We start from the raw sequence: 22,367 nt of genomic DNA, 5'->3' as shown, positions 1-22,367 counted from the left end.
GCTAATAAATATAAAAGTGATGAATTTAAAGAATCACCATTTTGCAATCCCCATTGTGTAATAAGGCAAGGATCACGAATGGATGCCGAAGACACTTGTGAACAGTTTTCAGAAAACCACATAATCACAAAGTACGGCCCCACAGATTATTAATCACAAAGAAAAGATATATACACCTTTGGAGAGATCTGGCTGTCACCACCTCAAACAAATGACCAGGCTCAGCATCAATCGCGGGTCACCCGAGGTGACGCGACACATGCATGTCGTCACTTACAGAGGGCTCTTGTCAGAACGTCTGAGTCATTCCTCAGGAACCTCACCATCAGAAAATAATGACAAAGCCAGCCTGCGAGACACTATCCAAGACAACTGGCCTACCTAGACTCTTCAATACAATCAATGTTGTGAAAAAAACAACAAAAAATGCACAAGTCCCCTGTAAAATAAGACTTGAGAGAGAGAACCAAATGTAATATGTGAACTTTCATTTGATCCTGGATCAAACACTAAAAAGCTCTAAGATTTTAGTAATTGGGGAAAACGAAATAACTGTTCGTAAGATTAGGGAGTTAATTTTCTTAGGTGTGATCAAGATGCTGTGGTGATACAGCAGAATGTCCTTACTAGGAGATGTACACATGATTTAAGAGTAAAGGTCACAATGTCTGTGACTAGCTTTCAGGTGGTTCAGTAAAATCAATATATATTTAAAGATAATTGTAGTAAAACATTCACAAAGAATCTATGGGTATAAAAGGGTAAAAGATCTATGGGCATTATCAAATCTTTCCACTTTTCTAAGGGTTTGAAAATTTTTTTTAATTAAAAGTAGAGGAAATAATAAAGATCCATTGGCCATAATACAAACTAAATTAGCATCCTCAGGGTTGGGGCTCAGGAGTTATTTTTCAAAAGCTCACCCAGGTGACTGAGACACACAGCTAGAAGGGAGAACCACTGGTCCAAGTCTTGTTTCCGCTACCTCCTCTGCAGCTAGAGAAAAGTGAGGGAAGGAACGCTGGAATTCTCAGTCGGACTAGCTCAGCTGGTGGCCACGAGCCTTGTTCCTGATGGTTCCACAAGCCAATTACCTCAGACACAATCTGAATGGCTTCTGAGGGTCTTAAGATTGGATTCCCTACAGAGGAAGGAAGGTACTAGTCATGGCTTAGGGGGCCTTGGATGCTATAAGAAACCAATACACTTGACTCTTCCAGCAACACAAGCTTCAGGGCTGAAACAGCTAACAGGACAGGAGCAAGGAGCAAGCCAAGGAACCGTTCAGGAGAACCTAGGAATCCAGTGTTTTGCCAGAAATCAATTTAACACTGCACACAGAGGCTTCACCTAGGAAGTACAGGGAGGGCAGACAATTTATTAACACTCAGTGACTGTCTATTACATACCCGAGGCAGAAGTCATTACTAACACCTCAGCTTTGCCACACATGGGCATATACCCCCTTACACAGCAATCCATTCACTGTCTATTCTAAGAAATTTGAGGAAACTGAAAGCCAGACTGATTATATGACAATTGAAATGAATGTAAGAAATTTTTAACTAAAAAGCAGAAAAGGTTAGGTCCCCATACAGTTACTATGAAAAACTTTTATTGAAGAGAAAAAAAACATTTTCACTGGAAATGCTATTAATACATCCTTCTACGGGATTATATTGCTCCAAAGAAGGGAGACAGAGGTGGGGGGCACACAAGTTGTAAAGGGCAGAAAATGAATGCAGCTTGGACGACAGAACTCTTCCCAGGATCAGGGGAGATGCCTGCTGTCGGGTTTCCTGGGTACCTAGTGGGCAGGAAGATCAGGAAGAGATCCATCTGGGACACTAAGTTTATCCTTGTCCACAGCAGCCATGATGTTGCCCCTCTCCACATCCCCCACTCAGTCTTTTGGCAGTGGATGCCCTCCCTCTTAGCCAATCCACATCAGGTAGCCAGAATACTCCCCTGAAAAGCTAGCTTGGCTTCCTGAGCAGCCCATCCAGCTTCCTGGGCAGCCAGCCCTTCAGAAGTAAGGTTTTTAAGGTCTTAAGGCTAGCACCGCTATAACTCCCCCTCAGCCCGCTGCACAGAACAATGCTCACCAACACACCGCCAGCCACACCACTGGCAATTCCTATTCCCAAGGCTACAGCCACCTTCTTTTTCCAAGGTGGGTGATGAGGCCTGGAATAGTCGTCCAGATTCACTTCCAGGCCCTCATCTACTAACTTCTGATCCTCCGTAAGGGACTGATGGAAATTCAGGTTCACCAAGTTAGGAGGAAGGACCCTCAGCCCAAAATAGAGCCTCTTGACAAGTCTCAAGTTTTTTAACAGCTGCACATCACACCGGTAGGTCCCAGAGTCATACTCCTGAGCAGATTCAAACTTCACAAAGTGAGAACTGGCTCGGAAGGGTTTGAAGACTTCATCATCAGTTGAGATTATACCCCGAGCAAGTCTCCAGGTGAACCGGAAAGCTTCCTGCCCAACCTCCAGGATGTCTGAACTCAGACAGCTCAGCTCAAATTCCTTCCCTATGAGAAGGGTGAAGTGGAGCATGCCACAGATCCAATTGGTCAGACATTCCAAGCGCTGAGATCTACACTTCCTTCTCACTCCATCAGGGCCCACCTCACAGACGGTTTCCTCCTTATAGCCTAGGCCACAGGTGACAGTACAGGTGGTGGCATTGATGACAACTTTCCCCACAGCTTCCTGCAGTTTCTCGGGGATGGCCAGTGTTTTAGGTAAAGTCACAACTAAAGGCAGATAAAAGGCCAACACCAGGCTCCCAAGGATGAAACCAGCGGCCAAAGTCTTCATGTCTCAGTCGGAATCTCAGCACCCACAGCCAGCACCCCAAGCTATTCCAGTTGAATCCTTTACGATATCATAACCTTATTCCTTCAACATGAGATATCCTTCAAAGTCAAAAGATAGGATGCATGCGCTGTCAACAAAACAGTGCCACTTACAAAAGTCCAGTCCTTATCAACAGGCGAGGCCACAGGGCAGGAAAACAAGTCACAATGTTGCTCCTTTATTATCTCTGCTTGTCAACAACCACGTTACCAGTCCATTCTTTTTACATCCTTTTAATGAATATTTAAATCCACCTCTTGGGAAGACAAAGATGAAAAGACGTCGGAAGCTGAAGCGAATCTCCAAATTACCTCAAATGCATAGCAAAGCCATACTCTTCCTCACCCTTTCCCCTCCCCTCCAAACTGTGGAATCTAAATTAAAAGGTTTCAAAATCGCAGTTAAATCTGACCAAATAAGAAATCAAATACCAAGTCTAAAAAAAGGAGAGGATTAACTTGAATTAAGTTATTATTAACTTTAAATGCTCCTAAACCTCCTATAAAAAGGATCAAGAACTCTGGACTCGGAGGCAAGTGACTTATCCTTCCTGCATTTCTATTTCTACTTCCTCCTTTGTAAATTAAGACCTCCTTGCCTATTGCAGGAAGGTCACTTGGAGCATCATGTGATAAAACTGTACATGAAAACACTTTATAAAGTGTGAAACCCTGTTCATGTATAAGGAATTTTAAACAGAAATGAAAATTTATGAAGATAAGGGCCCAGAGCCCTTTTAGAATCTGAATGTTGATCAGCAAGACAGGCAATATCCAACGCAGCGCCTCTCCCCTTGCCAGGCACTCCTCCTCCCCAAGGGCACCAAGGGTCTACTCTGGGGGAGAGGACACCTCATTCTCCCTGCTTCTCGGCCTACTCCCTTCACCCTCTAGAACAGAGGAGCTCACCATTCACTGGGGCCAAGGTTGCTAGGAAACCGCTATGATGTCAAAGACAGATTCTCAGTCATGTGACAAAAAAGATTAGTAAATACCAACTCAGATTTGGTGATGATTAAAATCAAAGACAGAAACTTTATGAAACATCTTATTCTTTAGGAGACGATGAGTATTCAATGGATTTCGAAGCTATTTAATCAAGGCAGCGGGGAGAAGGCTAATACAGAGGAATTTAACTGCACTTAAACTTCAAGAAAGATCGTTGCAAGGCAGGAACCTCTTCGCATGCGTTTTTGTAACCTCCAGAAGGCCTCGAGGCACTGTGGCCTCTACAGAGTAGGTACACACACTTATACTGAGTTACAGAATTTGAAGAGAGATCGTTCCTAGATGATCTTTTTAACACCAACTTTTTGTTTAAATCGTTTATTTATAATCTTGTCTAGAGGCAGAAATCTGGACTACCTGACCCCCACTACCCTTCCCAGCTCTGTATTTCCAAACAGAAAGAAGATCTCACATCAACAGAGTAAGCGCATTTCTCCATCGTACATGGCAAAGTGGCTGGTGAGTTTGAGATGTGACCAGTGTCTACAAACAAGCACCTACCCCTGTTCTTTAATAAACATCCAATTTTATTTACAACGCATTAAAGCTTCAGCAAGAAGTACCCAAGGCTAAGTCTCATCTTGTACAAAACTAGAGAACATTAAAAAACAAAACGGGGCGGGTGACAAAAGGGAAGAAGAGAATATGCATATATTGTACAAATTGAGAAAATGAAACTGAAATGGACAAAGGGTTTTAAGAACTGAAAAAAATTCCAAAGCATGAATAATTATTAGTAGCTGCTGCCAGGGACAATCTGACAGGGCTGAAGTTGATCTTCCCTGTGGCCAGTTGCGGAGGTGGACACAGCACAAACATCCACATGCACAGGTAGAGGACACGAGCTACCATGCACACGGGGACAAGGCAGAAACCTTCTGTATCACACAGTCTGCGCACTAATGCAGTGGACAGTCCAGAGAGACAAGGAATGGAAAGAATGTCTGCAAAATAGAAACAGGTCTCAGGAGAGACCTACCAATTTCAACCACTGGTCTGAAGTGAAATATGAAATGAAATTCACAAAACAAGCATTTTAGAAAAAAGTAGTGGCATCTAAAAATATAGACATTTTACAACAGACTCAAGGAGAGCTCTTACTTCAGTTACTGAGTATTGTGATTCTAGAAGATGGGATGGGAGAAACAGGCTCTTACTGATGTGTTCTACTTGGATTTCTATCCTAAAATCCGAAAGGTAATCAATGTGTCTGGCTACCTATAGGAGCATCCACAGCTGATGAGAGATTTCACAATAAGCACAGTGTTTGAACTCTCCTTGGAAAATACTGTGAACGTGACGATCCCGATGAAGCACTTCTGGTCAGCTGAAAGCTCTGCTCAGAGACCTGAGTGAGCCCTTGCCACACCTGGCTCTTGACTCTGGATTTTCAGACAATTTCAAACACCTAATGTACACATCCATCTAATCTGCTACTTTTTATATAAAGAACAGCAAAAGTAAAAATTAAAAATTTTTTAAAAAGCTAAGCAACCTTTCACAGAAAGGAAGTGACTGAAAATACCGTGGAAGGAAAAGGAGCATGGAAACAAGGGAAGAATGCAATGACTGATGGAAGGGCAGAGAGCCACAGCAGTGATAAAACAACTTTGCTCGATCTTGGATTTGCACTGTGCTGTTGCTGCCCTGCTCCTGGACGGTCTTCCTCTAGTCCTGGCTTACACTCCCAACCCAGTGCAAGAGTAGCTTGTCAGGAGACGCCTCGTCTGTTTCCATCTCTGGAAGCCAGCACAGGGAAAGCAAGATCAACAACTGATGATTCTTCGCTGGAGACAGATGGAACTAGCTATCTTCAAAAACCATGATCAATGAGAATGAACCAACGCCGGAGGGGAACATGCACCGAAAGGAAACAAAGTGACACCCTGACATCTCATGGCCCCACTCCCAAGCCAAACCCGGCCTGTGAAGAAAAGGGGAACTTTCTTATCTTTCTTCCCTTTCTGAAAACTTGAAATCTTTCAAGCACTTTCTTCTCTGCCCATCCTTTGTACACCAAATGGAAATACAGGAGGTATCTCGTGAGAGGGTAAGTTTAAAAAAGGGAGAAAGACGAGGCAATAGAAGTTTTTCTGGATACCGGTAGCAGAATTTCAGCTAGGACAAGTCACTCAAGGACATGCACTGAGGATGGAAGGCAAATAGGAGACAGGAAACGATGCTGGGTACAACAAAATTAGTTGAGCAAAACAGGTATCTTTTCTCCAGCAACTTAAGTATTAAAGTTCAAATGAGTCAAAACTCCCATCTGACGTCTTCACAAATCCTCGTTCCTGAGAGCCTATTTGGACTTATGCTTGAAAGAGAAGGGACGTATACTCTTCTTCCATAATTCACTTCTTCATTCAAACATAAAATTCACTCCTTCCACCTCCTGGGTGGGCAGCAGAGGCCTTTGTTTTAAATTAAAGTCAATCTCAAATGACTGACCACGGTGTCCAGAGGCCACATGATGGCAAAGTAGGGAAAAACGAAGAACTTCAAGGGTCTTCATAACAGTTCTGAGATTGCTCCCCCTGCTAAAGAGATTAGACACAAAAAGACTTCTTTTAGCATCGAGTGAGACCAGTTACTCACAAGAACGAAATATTGCTGAGTGCACGATTACGCATTACACGCATACGTGGGCTAAGAACGTCCCCCCTTAAGTTAGAACCAACTCAAACTCCCAATTACTCTTTATTGAAGCAACAAAAACCCAAATCCCAAACCCCCACCCAAATACTTTTCTCAGTACTGCCCTAAAGGGGAAAAAAGGCAAAATGACTAGAGTTCTACACATCTTCTAAGCTGCTAACCATTCTCCAAGGTGTTAACAAATAATGCTTTACAATCCAACAAGTGCAGTAAGGAAAGGAAAGGAAATTCTACGGTACTACATCTCTCATCTATTAGACTAAGTAGTCCCTATGATTAACCCTTTTCCAAGCAGCCCTGTTCCGTAAGTGACAACCTCATCACCTTAGAATCCCAAATACGGTGAAATGTTAATGAAAACCATTGTCGGCATTTCTACGCGCCAACAACTGATCAATAAATAAAATCCTAAACAGTAAAATCAAATGAACACTTCCCTGATTATTCCATAGAAGCTGTTCAACCTCTGAGGGACATCCTTAAATGGGCTGCTGTGAAATATTAACTAGGAAGTGTAAAAAGAGAACAAGGTGAAGAAAATCCTCCCAGATTCATCAGGAACGGGGAAGAACATGCCACTTGAAGGTAAATGGTTAAAAAATAATTCCCCAAGTTACGAAAGAAAAGTGCCCATTTCTAAACTCTGCTTTTAACCTCATTTTTAAGTTCAAGCACAGATGAAAACTGGTAATAAAAAAATATTCCCAGTTGCCTGAGAACAGACTGAAATTAGAAGATACAAACTCTCCTTGGATACAAACTCTCCTTGGAGGCTACATTGTTAAAAATTAAATTTAAACTTTATATAGATCAGTAAGATAGAAAGTTGATTTAGCACCTGTTTTTCAGATCTCTCTCACCATAAATCATAATAATTAACCTCCTGAGTTGATTAAAAAAAGAATCCTGAGATAGAAGAATCTACTGCACAGGACTCAATACCATGCCTTTGCCACCCGAAGGTTAGTGTCACTGCTGGTTCCCATAGGCACCCTGACCAATGTAGTTTTTGTTTTGTTTTGTTTTGTTTTGGTGAGGAAGATTCACCCTGAGCTAATACCCATTGGCAAGCTTCCTCTTTTTGCTTGAGGAAGGTTGGCCCTGAGCTAACATCTGTGCCAATCTTCCTCCACTTTGTATGTGGGACGCCTCCACAGCATGGCCGATGAGTGGAGTAGATCCGAACCTGCAAACCCGGGCCACCGAAGCGGAGCACGTGGAACTTGAACCACTGGGCCACGGGCTGGCCATCTGACCAATCTAGTTTCAAGAGTTTAAAAAGGAACACAACACTGACATTTTAAACCTAAATCATGACAGGAAAAAGTGGTCTGATCACACATCCACAGCATTAATAATGAGCACTAAGATGACTAACGAGCTACACTGTACTGATTATCTAAGGTCAGTTCACGTTTCGATATCGTCCTCCTTCACGTGAACAGACCAAAAAAAAGGGCTGTTGAGGCATCAGGCAACAAACCAAACCAGAGCAAGCAACACCATGAGCAAGGTGAGAGACACAGTCACAGCAACACAAGACCTCCCCGGCTACTGAAAACTCTGCCCCAAGGCGACACATTATTTGGCTGCAACATAAAGGAAATCTCCAGTAATATGAAACTAAGAAAAATTCAGCTCATGATGAGCAGCTGTTATTGGTACCTCCCAATAGCAGCCAAGCCTAAGAAAACACTGGATTATTGATTTCAAACATTACCTTAGCTAATAAGATCATCGAAAATGAGACATAATATCCAACTAGCCATCTGATTTTAGCAGGAACTCATAAATCAGTCTTTTGAGAGACTGATCATTTATTAAAAAGGAAGGAAGAGGGGAAAAAAAACCCTCACTCACTACCAAGCATTTAAAACAAGCACCAATTCAGTCAGTGAAGAGGAGGTGGTTCAGAGACCTGGGGGGTGGGCCGGCACCAGGAGGGCAGTGGTGCAGCCGCATGCAAGAGAATCTGCACAGTGCCTGTCCACCCCTAGCACAGGCGCCTCTGTTCGCCTTGGCCTCTGCGACCCCAACAGACCCAGGTCCACACCAAACCCTTCATGCTCCCGCTCCCACGAGGCCTTTACACTTTAGACCATGGATGTGACAGACCAAAACCCCGTCACACTTGCTACTAATGATGTTTACTGCCAAGGAGACCTAGTTCTTGGGCAATCCTTGAAGCAGCCACAGGGCAACCAGGACACTGGTGGTTCTGCTCACATCTCAAATTTCTGTTCTGAGGACTGGTCCTCCAGAGAGTATCTTTAATAAGGTAATTGAGGCGGATCTGGTAGATGGTGCTGACTCTGTGACCAGGCCTTTCTGAAAACTCCCCAGCTCAGGGTTTCCCTCACCAAGCCTCACTGATGGGTCCTCACTCATCACAGCAGGTGTATCTTCTGTGGGTCCACTGGTGCTATCCCATACTGTTGAACTGTTGGACAGGGAAGAATTCTCTGTAGCCCCTCATTCCAGGTGGCCAGATTATTTCTATAGTGGTCTATGTGTCTTCCAACCTTCCCTTGAAATGCATAATCTCCTGTTGCAACATGCAACAGCACCTTTGTCAGAGCTAATCAGGGCTTACTGAACAGTTTCTTCAGTAACTGGTCAACTGTAGATATTAACAGTAGTCATCCATCTAACTTGAGCAGTTACACAGCCTACACTTATAATCCTGCCCTCAAATAATTTGGCTTTAATGCAAAAGTAGGGCATTTGGGGGGAGGGGAGGTCCACAAAGCCTTGAATCTACAAATACAACCCTCAGACTGAATTGATTTTTAAAGATGGTTCAGCCTCAGGCATTCTGGATCAGATTTCATTTCTTAATACCTGGTGAAAAATCTACAATGACTGCATGCTGCTTTTTACTGAAAATCAACAGTGCGTGCCAGCCAGCCTTTGCCTGCTCTGGGCCCTCCAAGCTGAACACGGTATTGGATAAAGCCCCACCCTCACCCAAAGAATCCCACACAAAAGCTATGACAGGCTATCTTGAAAGGGAGTCGTCTTCTTTTTTTTTTTATTTTAAATTTATTCTAGTAACATATTCTTTTTTTTTTTTTTTTTTGTGAGGAGATCAGCCCTGAGCTAACATCCGCCAATCTTCCTCTTTTTTTTTTTTTTTTTTTTTCCCGCTGAGGAAGACGGCCCTGGGCTAACATCGGTGCCCATCTTCCTCCACTTTATATGGGACGCCGCCACAGCATGGCTTACCAAGCAGTGCGTCGGTGCGCGCCCGGGATCCGAACCAGCGAACCCCCGGCCGCCGCAGCGGAGCGCGCGCACTTAACCGCTTGCGCCACCGGGCCGGCCCCACATATTCTTTTTTGTGTGTGTGAGGAAGATCAGCCCTGAGCTAACATCCACACTAATTCTCTTTTTTTTTTTTGTTGAGGAAGACCAGCTCTGAGCTAACATCTATAGCCAATCCTCCTCCTTTTTTTTCCCCAAAGCCCCAGTAGATAGTTGTACGGCGTAGCTGCACATCCTTCTAGTTGCTGTATGTGGGACGCGGCCTCAGCATGGCCAGAGAAGCGGAGCGTTGGTGCGCGCCCGGAATCCGAATCCGGGCCGCCAGCAGCGGAGTGCGTGCACTTAACCACTAAGCCATGGGGCCGGCCCTGAAAGGGAGTTTTCTCACGGAGTTATCTGTGATACCCAGTGTCACCACTCCCCAGATTGCAGCCTTCACAAAGATCCAAGCCACACTGCAGCTAGTGGATAAAGCTGGATGCATCCTTCTGAGGAAGTCCTGCAAGCCAACCACAATGCCCCTTTTGAGGGTTTTTAATGATCCTGCTCCTCAGCACACTCTGGAGTTTCATCTGGCCATTTCCATTTTGGAGGTTTCCACTCAGAGAAGGTCAAGGCACCCAGGCCAGAGAACAGAGGAGAAAAGGGGACGGGGGCAGTGTAGATTCCGTGGGGCAGTGTGGATGCAGGCAGTCACAAGAGGCTGGGGAAATGCCTGCAGTGACCTATACAGTTGTTCTGCCTGTGTGTTGTCAGAACATGTTGGCCCTGTTAGCTCAAAGTTTCCTCTAGTCCTTTTAAAGGGTAAAGCTGTTAAAATGGTTGCCTCTATTTAAGGTTGACCAACTCAAGTGCCTAATAAAAATAACGTAGAAAATAAAAATCTAGTTTGAGGCTCCCTGCCATTCCAAGACACAAGTTCTAGCCTTTAATGAGGTTGGTACCTAATTTAACCTTGTCAGCAGAGTGAGTGGGAATAAACTTCCAATAGGCCCTTGATAATGGTATCCACTCTTACTAGCAGGAGCTTTGAAATGCTGACTTGCACAAATACTAAAATATGTATTCTACATATAGTTCAAAATTTCACTGCAAACTGTATTCAGTATTTTGAGACTTTTAGGGAATAAAAAGACCCATTCCTTTAGGGCTGAGTAAACTTTCCAACATTTTGATTTTGAGTCTTACTTAGACATTTTTGAAGCCCAGCTGAGAAACACCACTGCTGTTGTACTCTGAGCTGTAAATCTAAGTCTTCATGGTGCCTCCAACAGAAACCTAATTTGGGAAATGCTAGCTAAAGATAGTTACTGTTAGTGACGACATCAACGATAATTAAAAGTTGAAATCACTGTATTATAGAGAGGAAGATGTTGAGATTTCAAAAACTTTAAATGGTTTATCATATACTTACTATTAAAAAGCAAATGATTAATTACAGACAGACTCTGAAGAAGCTGGGAGACTATGTCCTAGAGTATTTCAATTAATTCAATATGTTTGGCCACAGTTTAAATCACCCTGAAGCATTTCAGCCCCTTGGGCCAGGAAAATCTATTTAAACTTGACATTATGTTTCTTCTGAAGTGGCATCAGCTTGTGCAAGAAGTGGGTTATGGAAGAATTGTTTTGATTTACATTAATCAATTACTGACCTGCAAGCTTTGTTGGAAATGTCCATATAACTCCTTTAAGGCTATTTTAAAATATACATAGACAGCCTCAGGTGAACTGAATGTGGAGGTGGTAACTGATTATCAGTGGAGCACCATGAATACTGTCGCTGGGAGAAAACACTGGTGCTCAGTGCTATAGTGCTGGGCTGTAAAAACTAAGGCCTAAATCTAGCGAGTTTGAGGCAGAATACCCAAAATGATGAGTAATTGAGTCTGTGTCAGCTTCTCTATAGAAGAGCATTCACATTCACAATGATTAACTGACTTAAGAAATTCTTGCATGCTAGTGCATATCATCATATTTGGATTAAAACATTTAAATTAAAATTTTAAAACAAAGGAAAAAAAAGCTGAATACAACCACTGATATTTTATCAGTCCTGCCTCTGAGTCTACTGACCTGGCCACAGAAAACTGAGAATACTATATTATTGTATTAAAGCAGTGCAAATATATAAAACAAAACAAAAAATTTCCAAAACCCAACAACGTCTGAATAGAAATGGACTCTAATTTGATTATTATTTTCCAAACAAGAGAACATTTAGCCTAGATTCACAAGTATTTGATAGGAAATTGAAATCGTTCTCCATCCCTCAGTAAAAAATCCCTCAATCACATAAAAGTGAGAAAACTCAGTAAGTTTCAAGAGGCTTAGGTGTTAAAAAGCTACACAGATACTATAGTTTGTCTTTTTGGTAATCTCTTCCTGTTTGAAATAACAAAACACCTCATCTTCTTCCTTAACGTGACGATACTACTAACAACCTCACTATTGCTTCTGGACTACTGTGAGAGAGGAAAAAACCACCTCCTGATTTGAACAACTTGAAGAGAGAGAGAAAAGATGCTACAGTTGAACAGTCAGGGGCTGTATAAAGCAAGCTTATTATTTCTGGTTATTCGTCTGGCTCTTTCATCTGAGGCAAAACAAAATAAACCTAGGAGCCAATACAGATGAAAAAGCGAATTAAACCAGGGGTTTTTACGCTTTTCTGGGTCATGGATTCCTATAGGAATCTGATGAATGGTATGGGCATCTTCCCCACAAAAATATTCACATAATATTTTGCATATAATATCAAGGGAATGTAGATCCCCTGAAACCTATTTGTAGACCCAAGACTACGAGCCACTGAATTAAGCCACATCTGGTTTAGCCTGCCCTTGGCAGCAACTTAAAACTCAGGGAATATCGGCTACTGGGAAAAAGGAGAAAAGGAAGGAAAAAGACGCTGCAGCTAAATGGAGTCAGGGGCTGTACAAAGCAAGGCCACGAAGCAAGCCAGGCAGCACTCCCAACGCGTCCTTACCTGTCAAGGGCTGGCTGAGTTCCGCCTGCACTTTACCCTTCGCTGATCCTTCCAGAGGTAAACCTCTGTCCCCTTTGTAGAGTTTCGGTTTAAATGGAGAATCTTTCTCTTTACCTTTTGATCCTTTAGGCCGGCCTGCTTGCTTCTTCTTGGATTTGCCATCCCCCTTCACACCCAGTAGTGGATGGACTTCTGTAAAAGGACAGATAGGCATGGAAAGGAATACACACACCACCAGACCCATCACCCCAACTAAGCACATGGCATGCCACCAATCCATAAGCAAATAATATTGCTCTTGTGTCCCAGATCCACTAATACAAGGAGAAAAATTTGCTTTGCTAATTATTTATAAAACTATAAAAGAATGACCACTGAGAAATAGTTGCTTGGCCAAAGGGCATACCTAGCCTATATGGTTCACACCAAGCCAGAGCAGCTCTAAACTGAAAAGGCAGCTGAAAGACAGACTGATACTATACACACCAAGCCAGAAGTGGAATGCATGCATGCACTCTGGTATGTGAGAACAGACAGGGAATGGGCTTTGGAACTAGACAGACCAGGGTAAGAATCCTGACTCTACCACGTGATTATAAAGGCTTTCAGAGTCAGACCGTAAGAGTGGGTAGGAAGAAATGAAAAGACTGTCCAAGTCTGCCTAGGACTTTACCATCCAACAGAATCTCGGGGAGGGGAGAAGAGAGGTATAACGAAACAAACTGAGCAGATGTCAGAAGACTTAAAGTGAGTCATCTTAGGCAAAGTACTGAGGACAGAATCTCCCCATTTTAAAAGAGAAGTGAAAGCAGATGAAATCATTACAAAGTCGTAAGTTTGTAAAGTATATACAAAGTCTATAAAAAAGACTCGGGGGAAAATTCCTTTAAGGTAAAATCACTCAAACAAAAATTACCAGATCGTGCTGGACAGCGAAAAGTGGTGTCTACTGGGCAACAAAGATGCAGCTCTTACCATCATTTGGTACTCCTTGAAGTTCTATATTGGTTGTTTTGGGTTTCTTCTTAGGTGGCTGGGACCCATCTGCTGAAGCCTGCCTCTTCTTCTCTGAACTAGCCCCTTCGTCCATCAAGGAGGTTTGGACTGCATCTGGTGGGGGGCCATAAGGATTTTCTTCTGGGTCTTCTACCTCAGGGGCAATGGGTAAATATAATAGAGCCTTTGAATCTTCCAGCTCTTCATCACTATTTGGAACAGGATCAGACAAGGGATTAGAAAAAAGAGGAGACAGTTGCTTAAACCATGAATCCTTCCTCTAGGGCAGAATCACCCATATTAACCATAAGCAACAGGTTTGGATCTAGAACCTTAAGAAAGCCAAGATGAATAAAGGGAAATCAGACAACATGATGAATAAAATCAGTAGTAAAAATAAATGTTTAAATGAATTATTTCAGTTTCCTAAGATTTTCTATCAGGGGAGAAAGGAAGAGATTCCCTGTATACCAAAGGAGCAATCTCTTTGAGCTAATAAGCAGAAGGAAGTGAAGGGAGAGCCAGGGGGAACTGAGGAGTCAACACCAGAGACTGAGGAGGAGGAGCATCCCGAGGTCTAGCCTCCAGCAGTGGCTCACCTGCTACAGAAGGCAGCAATAGGGTCCACACTGGTGACATCCACTTCCTCATCCTCTGCAGCATCAGCCCCTGCAGAACAGAAACACAGCAGAGGTGTGAGAAGACGTGGAAAACTGCTTTTTACCTGTAGCTTAACGATTTTCATAAACTGAAATTCAGGAGAAACAAAGGAGGGAAATCAAACAGTTCATTTTACTTAATCATTCAACAAATATGTGCTGAATTTCCACCACATGCGAGGAACTGGGAATAGAGTGATGCCCAAGAAAGTTGGGAATGGTTCTTCAGTAAAAGCTTCCTGGTCTAACTGGGGAGGCAGACATAAACAGACAATTTCAACTCAATACAGTAAGTGCTACAGGAAAGGTATGCGCAATGTGCTAAGGAGACAAGCAGGAGTAACAACTTATATGGAAGTCTGGGAAGGCTTCAAGGAATATAGTGACACCAGCGCAGTCCAGAATATGCTGCATCTTGGTCACCTTCCCAAGACATATGAAGCATGTTATCTAATATCACAAAAGTGAGGAACTGCACTTTTAAGCTGGAAAGAATCAGCCTCAATGCCAACTCCCTGATTCCCAGCACCACCAAGTGGCCCAGCAGTCAGTGGCCTGTGGCATTAATTACTCACTGACACTGCCAACTGGGCCACCAAGCATTCATACACACAAATCCCTACCATACGTAAAGCCCTGTTAGACACCACAGAGAGAAAAGTCAACTCTTCATACTCAAGGAGCTTTCTATCCAGAAGTTCAGAAGACAAGAGATAGAAACAACAATGACGATAATCATAATTGAAAATAACACCTGAATGCTCATTATGGTCTACTTTACATGAATCACCTCATCTATCCCCACAACCCTACAAGGCGGGTTCTATTATTACCCCTATTTTACAGATGAGGAAGTGCAGGTTTCAAGAGTAAGTATTTTGCCCAAGGCAATGTGACTCCAGAGCCCATGCTCTTTTCCTTCATCTTACTGACAAAGGAGTCACAACACATGACACCAGCTGAGCACCCAGCATACAGGGGTGCTCTGCCCTGTGCTGCACAGAAACCCTCATTTAATTGTTGGCAATTAGTCAGGAAATACAAAGTGAAACAGTAAGAGAGCTGCTTGAGCCCCGAGAATGCCCATGTAAGCCCTCGGTCAACGCCTTATAAATGAAGACTCTTGAAACACTGTCAAAACTGGGGAAGCTTAAAAAAAAATGACATTTTAGACTAAGTGCTGAAACAAATTTTCAACACAAATTAAGAATGAATACTGAGTAAAACAATCATTTTTCCTTTGGGAAATACTATCCGCAATTGAGAAATATTACCTGTCTGCTCAGGCTCACTCTTATCTTCATCTTCAATATCAAACTCTGATTCCCTTTCCTCATATTCTACATTTTCATCCAACTCTTTGAAGTCTGGTGCAAATGCACTCCAATTTTCCTATGCCAGAAACAAAATATACTACTTAACCATAGGAGAAAGCAACAGTCTATAATCTAGACACTAGTGATATAAATGAAAGATTTGAGCATGAAAGAGACCCAGAATTCTGAGATCAAATTTGGCAGATAAAAATTAGGTATCCATAGGTTTTATTATCTTAAGGTATTTCCTCTCTTAAACATTGCAAGTTATTAACTGTAGCCCTTCAATAAATAACTACCTTCTTTAATCTTTTTAAGATGTAATTTTGAGGTAAAATGTTAAATTTTTTTATGAGTACCTTGATTACAAATATAATTAAAGGTGTTCACAATAAAACTAAGATGTAAAACAGAAACTAACCGAGCTAAAAATAAGAAAAGCAAAAGAAAACATCTATCTCGGATAAGTAATAGGAAAATGTTAACAGAAAGTACACCAGACTTTCTCTCTAAAAACAGAGCCTAGTAAATCGGCTTCGGATCAAGACCTTACCATCAAAATAAAGCAAAACTAGATGCAGTAAACCTATTTATCTAGGTCACAGGAATCACACGCAAAAGTAAATAAGATAATTTTTAACTTACTATTTGTAAGGTTCTTTAATAAAAAGAAAGGGTATCTAGTTTCAAAGCAATTAAACCAGAAAAATACTTACTACTTGATTTTGTGCCCAGATAGACACCACTCCACTAGAAATGGATGCTATGATGGGTCGAACAGGATGCCACTAAATTTAATGAAGGAAAGAAAAATTGGTTCTAAAAATGAATCCAAGATTTTCCGTATTTCGGAAGTAACAACAGCAAGCTCTCCTTGTACTCACAGCTACATCCAAGAGGAGCTCCCCTCTCGTCCCGTGGAGAATCTTCACCAGGTTGCCAATGCTCTTCTCCCATATGTACAGGGCATGCTGCCGGGCTGAACCTGCCACTATGTATTCCCCATCCCCAGAGAAACAACATTTCTTCCACGGGGTCCTAAAGGACAAAGAAAGTACCCAAGGAGAACTAGAACCTGAAGCCAGGTCATGAATTATCACACATTCTTCCAGGTTGTGATACACACCTATTCACCAAGTCCTGTAATTTTTGCATGGGTTCAGGCTCTCCATCTCTTCCACAGGTTAAGATTTCTCTGCCATCATAAACTCTGATTATTCGATCTGCTGTGTTAATTAAAAAGCAACTACAGAAAAGATAAAAATATCAACAGCAGAGGTCAGAAATCTGTTTCTGTTAACATTTTCTATTACTACCTATTACTTAGAACAGTACCATGAAACAACTAATAACCTGGAGAGAGACTGAGTAAAAATCTAAATAAGAGACTAAATATTTAGGTATCTACTTGTCACCATTCAAACCAAAACATAATTTGGAGTGAGAATACGTTTTATACTTCGTGTGCATCCCTGAGCCCTATATATGCAAACTAACCATCAGTATTTGATTAAGATCCAAGACCTCTAAACTGAAACCAGCTTGCTGAATTCACGAGCTTACAGTTCAATGTATATAAATACTTCATATCTCTGGTCTGTTTTATACACAATATATTCTTCTTAATGAGTTAATAAACTAATTACATCATTTTAATATGTTCAACTTTTTACTGTAATGACATTGGAAATCTGTCTAAAATATAAGTTATTTTACCACCTTCTTACAGGCTTTACTAACCTCTTCTTAATTCAAAAGAATTTTGAACATGAATGTCCTCTAAGTATGTTTGGGTGTTCCTATATGCAATAGGATGACTGTTACTTCTCTTACTGACAACCTATTTCTTCTTGTTTCTGTTGATATATCTACTTCTAGCTGGGTAACTAAAATTATCAGAAAAACATCTTGAAATTAAAAGGGTAAATAGGTTTTATGTGAGTAAAGTATATGTTCATTTACTATGAGAATTCTGTGACATCAATTCTGATTATAATAATAGCTAATCTTTACCCAGTGCTTACCATGTGCCAGGAATTTGGTTCTAAGCACATACTATTCAGATATCTTTTCTGTAAAGAAAGGCCTGACCACCTCCAGATGAAGAAGATGTGACTGCTGGTTCAATGCAGTAAATGTTATGACCTTAAGAACCAGATATTGGCAGTTTCTAATAACTTTTTAAGTAAATCTTTTTTTATTATTTATTTATTTATTTATTTTTTTGTGAGGAAGATCAGCCCTGAGCTAACATCTGATGCCAATCCTCCTCTTTTTGCTGAGGAAGATTGGCTCTGGGCTAACATCCGTGTCCATCTTCCTCTACTTTATATGGGATGCCACCACAGAACGGCTCGACAAGCAATGCGTCGGTGCGCGCCTGGGATCCGGACCGGCGAACCCCAGGCCACTGCAGCTGAGCGTGCGCACTTAACCGCTACGCCACTGGGCAGGTCCCAGTAAACTTTTTTTTTTAATTTAAGTATAATATACAAAAAAACTGACTCTCAATGTATTTTTGCATTCTACTCACTTTTAAAACTGTCCCCAAAAAGACAAGGTCTCACCTCCCCTTCCGGGCAAACTCTATTGACTTAATGGCCGTGGTATTGCTTGTTCCAGTTGTTACTCTGAAGGAAGCAACAAGATCCTGAGAATCTGTTTTTAGGACCAAAATCTAAAGTTTAAAGTAGAAAAGAAAGTAAGTATTCTGATAACTTACAGTAATTAGATCTGCCTTCTGTTTCTAAAACTGAGCAGAGACTGAGTAAAAATATACAGTAAACATCCCTATTCCCATGTATTCAACCTAATTAACTAGTATTGCCTTTTACCTCTTCAAATAAAGGACAATGTCTTAATCTATTCTTAAAATATAATGTTTAGTGTTATTCACAACAATCTAAAAGTGGAAGCAACCCATGTATACATCAACAGAGGAATGGATAAACATAATATGGTACATACATACAATGAAATATTATTCAGCCTTGAAAAGGAGGGAAATTCTGGCACATGCTGCACATGGATGAGGACATTATGTGAAGTGAAATAAGCCAGTCACAAAACATAAAATACTGTATGAGTCCACTTATATGAGGTACCTAGAGTAGGCAAATTCAGAGAGACAGTAAAATGGTTGCCAAAGGCTGGGGGGAAGCAAGGAACAGGAAATTACTGTTTCATGGGTACAGAGTTTCAGTTTTGCAAGATGAAGAGTTCTGGAGATGGCTGGTGGTGATGGCTGCACAACAATCTCAATGTACTTAATGCCACCAAACTGCACACTTAAAGAACGGTTAAGATGGTAAATTTTATGTTGTATGTTATATGTATTTTACCACAATTTAAAAAATTGCCACTTTCTAAAGTAGCCATGAAATTATACTAGCCCATGTGCCCCAGTCACAAAATAAAACAAAAAACCAAGGTGCCTAATGGAACTACAAATTCTAAGCTTAAAAGGGACCATAAAGCTCACCTAACCTGACTTCTTACTCCACAAAACTACAGGTTAAGCTGGCCTGAATTATACAATATTTACAGAACTAGGTATTAGACATTTTCTTGTCTTTTTTTTTTTGTGAGGAAGATCAGCCCTGTGCTAACATCTGCCAATCCTCCTCTTTTTTTTTTTTTTTTTTTTTGCTGAGGAAGATTGGCCCTGGGCTAACATCTGTGCCCATCTTCCTCCACTTTATATGGGACGCCGCCACAGCATGGCTTGCCAAGTGGTGCATTGGTGCGTGCTCAGGATCCGAACCGGTGAACCCCGGGCCACCACAGCGGAGCGCGTGCACTTAACCACTCACGCCACCAGGCCGGCCCCTAGGTATTAGACATTTTCACCAGCAGTATTCCATTTTATAATATGACTTTTAAGTTTTATAATTTAGTAATGGCCCTTCATTATTAGCATCCAGTAAAGGCCCTTCCATCCTTTTCTAGGCCAAATAATCTCTGAACACTCTAAATCCAAAACAAATTATTATTAAGGCATGACAGAAAGGCCACATTTGCCACAGGCAGGAGGCACGCTTAGTCCACGGATAAAAGAAATTTCAATGGAAGCAGAACAAGTAAACATGAAATGAGCCAATCCACAGGATGACTGCTGCTTATTCCACAAGCTTCTAAGCTTCTAGGCTTACCTTGCCTTTTGCATTTCCTGTATAGATATATTCCCCTCGCCTATCAAAAGATGCAACCACGTTCAGATCAGAGTCGTCGTCGACCGGCAAGACAACATGCTTGGAATCTGAAAGGGTCAACATGACAGGAGCAGATTTCATGGGACACACGAGAACCTTGTTCCTGTTTAAAAATATGAACAGTACATTGGCTGTGGCTTTGGTATCAGAAGGCTGACTCTCTTGCTCTTTTCCCTGATCCCTATCCACTACTCTCATTAACTCTCCCAGTCCAAGCAAACTTAAAATAGTGAAAAAGCCTAAAATCTAAATGTCTAATAATAGGGACACGACTGAGTAAAGTTACAGGATCCTACTTTGATAAGATAAAATGTAATCATTAAAAATAAATATGAAGATGTAGCAAACTAGTAAAATATGTATGAAATAAAGTGAAAAGGCAAAATACTGATTAAAACTATGTAAAAAATACACATTTATGTACATCTAATATGCATATATGTGCTTTGGGAGCTATGAAGCACTATAAAACAAGCTTTATACTCAAGGAGGACTTGACAAAGAGAACCCAGAGAAATGAAGACAGTTATGTCTGGGTAATGGAATGGCGGGGAATTCTTTTTCTTAAATGTAGTTTTAATATTGAAATATTTCCCCCTACTAAATAAATTCAAATAATCAGGGGGGAAAAAGCCCCAGGTCCAACTAGTTATTATACTTATTCCTACCTTTGCCCATTTCTTAACATTGGCCAGTTTTTAATTATATAATACAATAACATGCTCCCTAAAATCTGTTCAGTAGAGCCAACCTAGACAGACAGATTATTTTTTGCAGAAGGTTTGAAGAGATGTGTGCTTTTGCCTCCTAAAACCTTAACTGAAATTGTCATGAGCCTGGAGCTAATCCATATAGAATCAGATCCCACCCCAGGAAAGAAGAGCTCAGATTAAACATACTGATCTCTCGGATGATACTGGACTTTTAGGATGGGTGAAGGGAATCGAAACCTCTGGTCGCAGTCGCCTGAAAGAACGTCCCACTGTGACACTATGTTATCAGTGGAAGCACTCACGAGCTTATGACCATCTCGACTCCAGCTGAGAAGGAAAAAAGGGTAACTTAGCACATGTTCCAAGTTAAAGGATATCACACACCCTTATGGATAAGAACGCATGAGTCATACATATCGCCCTAACTGCAAGGGTCAGCAGTATCTCTTTCATTCACATCCACTCACATCCACAACAGCTTTCCCAACTGAGCAATGAGAGCGTCTACACGGCAGTCTGTATCTAGGCACAAAAGCTCTTAGCAGTTCAAGATAACACTGCAAGCGGCTCTGTGAAATAAAAGACTCAAAAATTCTAGAAGCCTCTATAAGAGCCCTTAGTGTTGATGTAACAAAAACAGTTTCTTTTTCTTGGGGGCGGGGAGGGAGTTTGTGAGCTTTCTGAGGTTGTCCCAGAAGTAGCACTATCACAGTGTAAACAAAACAATAAAGATAAGTATCTGTTATTTAAAGTAACTAAGAAAGGAATTAATTCCTCCTGTTAAGTACAGCTAAACACCCTGGACATTATATAAAAAACAAACACAAAAAGACTCTGAACCTCAGAAAGACAGACTGGCTAGAGACTGCAGGATATGAGGAATGACACAATGGTGAGTTCCTTGGATTTTCTTTTTGCCTCATGTATCCCAGACGGGGCGAAGGAGAAGTCAACAACTCATAACACCAATGGGCACACACACAGAAAGCCTCAAGAAGAGCCTACTTTCTCCAGCTGAAAGCCAGGAAAGGACAGCCCAGAGAGACAGAAAACTTTTAGACAATAATCACTCTAATCCAGCAACCACCACATAGAAAAAACTGCAACCCCACCTCCATCCCAGTCAGCAAGGTCTAAATGGCAACTCTTGCCCAGTTATAGTAAGGCACCCTTCCCCCCTAACTGCATTGGTGTCAGAAAGCTCAGAGTGGAGCCAGACTTTCATACCTACCGGGTGGTAATGAGGACACCGGGTGGTAATGAGGACCCCTACCGCATTGCTAGTGGAAGCCACGAGGGGAGCAGGAACAAGGCACTCCTATCCTTCCCAGTCAGACCAGTATCAGTCTAGGAGGCCTAGTGGGGAGTCTGAACTTCCAATCCCACCCAGCATAATGAAGCCAAGTGAGAAACCTGGACTTTTAACCCCTCTAGCAATAACAAGATAGTGCCCTCCCTTCCCCCCTGGTACACAGTATCAGAGGAGGTCTGCTAAAACAGAAGACTTAAATAAGCTCTACAGTCTCACAACACAATACCCAAAATGCCCAAGTTTCAACCGAAAATCACCATCAACCCATGAACAAACAAATCCCAACTTGAATGAGAAAAGACAACACTAACACTAAAACTAACACAGAGATGACACAGATGTTAGAATTATTTGACAAGGATTTTAATGCAGCCA

The 22,367-nt window shown here is 41.7% G+C and overlaps 2 protein-coding genes across 3 annotated transcripts in view; both read right to left on the bottom strand.

Annotated features, from left to right (window-relative positions):
- Positions 1-1,598: 1,598 nt before the first annotated feature.
- On the bottom strand, positions 1,599-2,830 carry TMEM81 (transmembrane protein 81). The gene has a single exon (XM_058540243.1). The coding sequence runs from the start codon at positions 2,826-2,828 to the stop codon at positions 1,977-1,979; it is 852 nt and encodes a 283-aa protein (XP_058396226.1). The 5' UTR covers positions 2,829-2,830; the 3' UTR covers positions 1,599-1,976.
- Positions 2,831-2,844: 14 nt separating this feature from the next.
- RBBP5 (RB binding protein 5, histone lysine methyltransferase complex subunit) overlaps positions 2,845-22,367 on the bottom strand; it is a 38,199-nt gene continuing 18,676 nt past the window's right edge. The window contains exons 4-14 of one of the 2 annotated variants that reach the window (XM_058540241.1): positions 20,867-21,007; positions 19,908-20,070; positions 18,324-18,433; positions 16,883-17,002; positions 16,641-16,794; positions 16,473-16,544; positions 15,715-15,832; positions 14,381-14,450; positions 13,761-13,990; positions 12,786-12,977; positions 2,845-6,414 (exon numbers count right to left, since the gene is read on the bottom strand). In XM_058540241.1, coding sequence (XP_058396224.1) covers positions 6,386-6,414; positions 12,786-12,977; positions 13,761-13,990; positions 14,381-14,450; positions 15,715-15,832; positions 16,473-16,544; positions 16,641-16,794; positions 16,883-17,002; positions 18,324-18,433; positions 19,908-20,070; positions 20,867-21,007 — 1,399 coding nt within the window. In that variant the 3' untranslated portion in view covers positions 2,845-6,385. The remainder of the gene's footprint in view (positions 6,415-12,785; positions 12,978-13,760; positions 13,991-14,380; positions 14,451-15,714; positions 15,833-16,472; positions 16,545-16,640; positions 16,795-16,882; positions 17,003-18,323; positions 18,434-19,907; positions 20,071-20,866; positions 21,008-22,367) is intronic. The other variant, XM_058540242.1, reaches the window with a different exon arrangement.

This window comes from Diceros bicornis, chromosome 4 (genome assembly GCF_020826845.1).
Source record: "Diceros bicornis minor isolate mBicDic1 chromosome 4, mDicBic1.mat.cur, whole genome shotgun sequence".
NCBI lineage: Eukaryota > Metazoa > Chordata > Mammalia > Perissodactyla > Rhinocerotidae > Diceros > Diceros bicornis.
This window is presented reverse-complemented; position numbering and strand designations above follow the sequence as displayed.

Bases quoted from the DNA above. Each gene is read 5' to 3' on its own strand.
- TMEM81 (XM_058540243.1), bottom strand. From the start codon at position 2,828: ATGAAGACTTTGGCCGCTGGTTTCATCCTTGGGAGCCTGGTGTTGGCC.